Consider the following 6,021-nt stretch of genomic DNA (forward strand, 5'->3'; position numbering starts at 1 on the left):
TGTCGAGAAGTCGGCCGGAGTCAGTTTGGATTGGCTATATACGGATTTCATCAAATATGAACGTCTTCGTGTTTCAGTGTTAAAAGCTTTTCTTTTATTGTTAAAATAATTTGCTATCCGGTGTTTTTAGTGAAGTAAAATAAGCGCTGAAATGTTAAACACTCTAGGCATTAAAACATTACTTTCGGTTTTGGCTTATTCAAGGTTTCTCTTTTTGTTTTGGAAGCACATTCCTTTACTCGTATTTATTTCATTGAGCGAAAAATATGCTAATTTTTACATGAACTAAATTAAAACTGAAGCGTTGTAAAAATAATTTTAATATACTAACAGTCGCTACAGATTGCCGCGCCACCGACCTCCGCTAGCCGCGGCTAGGGAGGTAGCCACCCTACCGCGGCGGCGCTTGCTCACGCGCAGTGAAGCTCCGCCCACATTCAGCCTCTGCGCACAGAATTCCTCCACGACAAAAAAGTAGTCCACTGCTTAAACGTTTTTTATTACCTAAACAAGAAGCTTATCACAAGAAAAAGAATTATGAGCTCTATTATTCTGATACGTGGATTGTTTGATATAGTCAAACATTAAAAAGCTGATTTCGTTTACAGTTGCAATTGGCTAGCGGAGTAATACAAGAAGCCACGGACCGCGGCCCAGTGTTAGCAACTGCTGTTTTTTAATGCTGAATTCCAATGGCAGATCGAGACCGCTCCGTCGGATCGCGTACGGAGCGCGTCGGAGCGCGTAGATTTGCCACCTCCCAGTTTGCGATTGGAATGCCAGTGATCCCTCGGGAGCGCGACGCCAGCGCCGCAGCGGCGACCGCGGAAACTAGGCGCGCCGCCGGAGCGGACGCCCTGCTAGCTTCGTGTTCGAGTGCGACAGGAGTTGCGCGAGGCGCGATCTCCGCGTTGACAGACGCCGTCTCGGCGAAACAAAAAGGAGGTAGTACGAAGGCCGTAATGTAAAACCAAAACCAAAGCGTATGTACAGGATGGTCCACTCTCCGTGAACACGCGAGTATGCGGCCGCGGTCTTCTGAGAGCCGGTGAGCCTGTCCCTACCGTTCACGAAAGAAGTGGCGGACGACGCGCAGGCAATTTGCTCGCTGCTCGATTTTCCAGCCTTGCGACTGCGAGACGCAAGCCGCTGAACCAATCAGCGAGACAGTCGAGCTTTCGGCAACGACGCCGCCCGCGGACACGCCGAGCGACTAACTGCGCTGCCCCCCGGCCAACGTTTCTCCCTGGCTGCCGTAGTCGTCGCTAAGCCTAACTGTTTTTCATCGATGCCGCAGCTGAGGGCGCTTCGGAATTGGCCAGCGCTGTAGTAAAGGTGCTACTCGCGTCACCGTTTTACTGTGCTCCTCGTCTCATAATAAAATAAAGACATGATCGATTTCTGCGACGCCTCCAACAGCGGAGCTAGCAGACAGCAGGCCAGCCGCACTGGGCATCAGGAAGAAATTTGCTTGTATCGCAGTTATCACTTCTACCAGCAACTCGGTATTGGCCAACGATCCTCAAAAATGATTCATTTGTTACATTCCTCTACTCCAGGGCTTGTTATGAACGCGAACAAAGAATATTAGCGCATTTTTCTGACGCCGGCGGCAGGCATATACAGGCCGGCAGTTTCACACTCGCTGTCCGTTTCAGACGAATCTTCACTGCTGGACTCTGAGCTTTCAGTGCCCGAGTCGGAACTGTCACTTCCATGAAGCAAAATTAGTGCCGCACGGCTCGAAGCAAGATCATTGCCGTCCACTGTTGACTGGAAAGTGCCCGTCTGTCCCGGCTCGCCCGGCTCACCACGTAGCGACGACAGGAACGAAGCGGCTGCTGCCGGTCGCGACCGGAAGCAGACGCGGCGGAAAAGAAAACGTCACGCGAGGTTCCGGTCAAATCCGCCGATTTCGGCAGATCAAGAATCGCTGCTCCACGGAGCGATCCGGGATTTACGCCTGATCCCGATCTGCCATTGGAACATACAACTCGCGCTCCCATTTTACCATTGGAATACGACTGATCCAAACCGAGCAGAAAAACTTGATCCCGATCTGCCATTGGAATTCACCATAAGTTGTATCCTACTATAGGAAGAAGACGAACTGCACGTAAGCGAAGATAACAGGGCCATTTTTTTTACCTAATCTGGCTTGGTTTGGTTTATGGGGTTAACGTCCCAAAGACCTAATCTGGCACATTGGTGTAGCAAGTGTATCATAAAATCATGATACACTGGCTACACTAGTGTAGGTAAAAAAAATGGCCCTAACATTCGAAGAGCGGTAATAAAATTCAGTAATAAAAGTCCAATAAGGAAAGGTTTCAGGCAGGGAGACACGATCTCGCCTGTGCTATTCACTGCCTGTTTACAGGAGGTATTCCGGGGCCTGAAATGGGTACAGTTGGGGATAAGAGGTAATGGAGAATACCTAAGTAATTTCCGATTCGCTGATGACATTGCCTTGCTGTAGTCACTCAGGACATGAACTGCAAAGCATGATCAAAGAATTAGACAGGCAGAGCAGACCGGTGGGGCTAAAAATTAACATGCAGAAAACCAAAGTAATGTTCAACAGCCTAGCAAGGGAACTGATGTTCGCAATTGGTAGCCAGGTCCTGGAAGTAGTAGAAGAATATGTCTGGAAGTAGGGCAGGTAGTGACAGCTGATCCAGATCATTAGAGGGAAATAACTAGGAGAATAAGAATGGGGCGGAGCGCATATGGCAGGTTATCTCAGATCATGAATGGCAGTTTACCAATATCCCTCAAGAGAAAAGTATACAACAGGTGTATCTTACCGGTACTCACCTATGGGGCAGAAACGTGGAGGTTAACAAAGAGGGTTCAGCTTAAGTTTAGGACAACGCAGCGAGCTATGGAAAGAAAAATGATAGGTGTAACGTTAAGAGATCGGAAGCGGGCGGAGTGGGTGAGAGATCAAACGCGCGTTAATGATATCCTAGTTGAAATCAAGAGGAAGAAGTGGGCTTGGGCAGGGCATGTAATGCGAAGGCAAGATAACCGATGGTCCTTAAGGGTAACGGAGTGATTCCAAGAGAAGGCAAGCGTAGCAGGGGGCGGCAGAAAATTAGGTGGGCGGATGAGATTAAGAAATTTGCGGGAATATGGTGGCCGCGGCTGGCGAAGGACAGAGTTAATTGGAGACACATGGGAGAGGCCTTTGCCCTGCAGTGGGCGTAGTCAGGCTGATGATGATGATGATGATGCATACATGGAGGCATGGTGCACCCCACTTCTCGGCCGATTCCCTGTGTGGGCATGCGCCATTGTACGAGGTTAACAACATTAGCGGTCTAAAGAGCACGAATCAGGGTCACAGAGCGCGTGTGGCCTGAATTTTAGCGGGAGATATCATATACGATAAAAGCTGAGCACCCCAGATTCAATTCGCATATGCAGGCAAGAAAGAAGGTTGAGTCTCAACGATGACGAAGAAGGCGCACCCGCCGAAGCACGCGCTTAGACGAAGACGAAGCCTGTCGTGGTGGCGCTCGAGAGCGTGCCCTGCTCGCGACGTTCGAACGCGCCCTGTAAGCCTGAGCGACGTTCGCAGTTCCATCGGCGACTAGTCGAGCCGTGTCTTGAAAAGCAGAAGGCAGGCGCACGTCCGCGGGACACCACGCAGTTATGACCACCAGCCAGCGCTACTTGACGGGCTTCCCTTTCATCGGGGAGTACACGAGCATCGAGTTCCAGCAAGAAGTACCCATCTACCGCATCTGTTCGCTGTGCGGCGCCGTGCCTTCGGAGCTCTACCTGACCAAGTGCTCGCACTTCTTCTGCCCCAAGTGCTTCGGAAAGCTGCGCGAAGAGGACACCTTCGTTTGCCCGATCGACAATGCGCGTAGTCTCCAGGATCAGGTATACCACGACACGACATCCGCGGACATCCTGCAGAGCTTCCGCGTCGCCTGCCCGAATAAGACCAAGGGCTGCGACCACGTGGGGCCACTCAGCGGCCTCAAGGAGCACGTGAGTGTGTGCGGCCACCACGGAGTGCAATGCGTCGCTTGCATGAAGGAGCTCAAGCGCCAGGACCTGGCGGCGCACCTCAAGACTGACTGCCCGCGCAACATGCAGCCACAGCAGCAGCCGGGGACAGTTCCGCAGCAAGAAGCCGGAGAAGGGTCGGCCATGGCCAGCTTCGTCCGCGCGGACGACGGCGGCCTCCTCTACACCAACGCCGAGGCCTGCCAGATCAGGGAGGTGCGCGAGAAGCTGGATGACGTGTGTCGCGAGGTCAAGTCGCTCAAGGAGAATTTCGCCGAGTTCGAAGCTATCCGCAGCACAGTTAACGCCGTCCAGGAAACTGTCAAGAATGAGATGAAGAAGATGCGTGAAGACTCTGCGGTGGCCAACAAGCGGATCGTCACCAAGATTGAAAAGATCCAGAGCTACTTGAAGGGCCGCATAGACAGCATCGAGGACCGCTTTCGCTCAAGCAAGTTTGTCTGGCACGTGAAGAACTTCTCCAAGCTCAAGGAGCAGGTGATCGAGGGCAAGGCCAAGTCATTTTTCAGCGACGACTTCTATGTAGGCATCCAGGGCTACAAGATGTACCTGGGCGGTCACTTCGCCGAGAAGGACGACAAGGGCAAGACCTGCCTGAGCCTGTATGTCTACATCACTAAGGGCCCATACGACCCGACGCTGGAGTGGCCCTACAAGAGGCGCAGCACATTCGTCATCGTCGACCAGAAGAACAACACGTACCACAAGATTGCCGAGATCGTGCCTGAGGAACTTGGCCCAGACCTGGAGCACTGCTTTCAGCGGCCCAAGGACGGCGAGAACGAGGGCATCGGCTACACCGCCATCATGAGTCTCGAGGACATCGAGAACCCGGAAAACGGGTACGTTGTCAACGACTCCTTCGTCATCAACTTCATCACGTGCGAGGTGTGAGGCCTGCAAGGATCACGACTGATGCATTGCACGAAGCACCGAGACACTCTCTCTAATGGCGCGTGCAAGCACGCATGCTAGCTGCAGGCATCAAGTTTCGCGAAGACTATTCAACGGCGCGGGTGTCTTCACGAAGCTTGCTGCTTGCGGGTTGCATTCGCGATTGCAAACGCGTGTCGGTGCTGTGATCTGAAGCAGAACTGTGCACTGTCGTGCGCGTCAGTCGACTTCTTTTTTTTTTTCAGTCATACCAGGACAGAGGCTTTTGCCTTTTTTTCTGCAGCTGTCATGTATGACTTGTGGAGGCAATAAACAAGGTTTCTCTCAGCCAAATTAAGATAGGCTACTGCCCTCAATTTTCTCTCGCCTCACTCACCGCCTCACTCACCCCCTTTAGGCTTTCCAGTCACCTTAATCCATGTGTTTAGCCCGTGCAGTGCAGCTTGGTATGTATGCGCCAAGACATGCACCCCGACCCTGACTGCTCGCCTGATTTTTTCCGGAAGGCGAAACGTATTGCTGAAATATTGCTGGGAAAGAAAACATGATTTTGCGCGTATAGCTCTAGAGGAGGTGGCTGACACTTCGTCTTCAAATTGCCGCTTTTCAGGTGTAACTTTCCGCATGTTACCTTCACGAAATTTCCAGTACTGGTCGTGCTGAGTTGCGCCCGCAGGCCATAATTTTACCATCCGAAATTGTAATTTGCAGCTCGAGCTGAATTAGAGGACATGCGGGGAGCCTATATTCTCAGACCACCGTTTCATCGTTATTGCCGTGATGTTTCTAGTTCTATCGGTATATCACAAGCACTTCGTCCTGGACGCTGGAAGGGGTGACCGCTCCCTGTCAAACACGAAATTATTTTCTTCTAGAAAGCCGAGAAGATTTACTCATGCTAGGAGGTGAAATGACGCTGAGGACGACGACTGCTTCGTATAGATAAGAAAGGCAGTGTGTGAGGCTCGTTAACGGCGTGTGTAGAGCAGGCAACAAATGTGTACCTTGTTTAGCCACCCCATCACCGGCGCCGATGACCAGAAAGTAGTGGTGAACCTTGGAGGTCTGGTAGACGGGTATAACAAG

At 51.7% G+C, this 6,021-nt stretch overlaps 1 protein-coding gene across 1 annotated transcript; it reads left to right on the top strand.

Annotated features, from left to right (window-relative positions):
- Nucleotides 1–3,657: 3,657 nt before the first annotated feature.
- On the top strand, nucleotides 3,658–4,935 carry LOC149363023 (TNF receptor-associated factor 6-like). The gene has a single exon (XM_089569864.1). It carries the CDS (start codon nucleotides 3,658–3,660, stop codon nucleotides 4,933–4,935), a length of 1,278 nt encoding a protein of 425 aa, XP_089425990.1.
- The last annotated feature ends 1,086 nt before the right edge of the window (nucleotides 4,936–6,021 follow it).

Source organism: Amblyomma mixtum, chromosome 2 (genome assembly GCF_055824585.1).
Source record: "Amblyomma mixtum isolate Tamu chromosome 2, ASM5582458v1, whole genome shotgun sequence".
Classification (NCBI taxonomy): Eukaryota; Metazoa; Arthropoda; class Arachnida; order Ixodida; family Ixodidae; genus Amblyomma; species Amblyomma mixtum.

What these genes read in the sequence shown, in the direction of transcription:
- LOC149363023 (XM_089569864.1), top strand. Translation starts at nt 3,658, where the DNA reads ATGACCACCAGCCAGCGCTACTTGACGGGCTTCCCTTTCATCGGGGAG.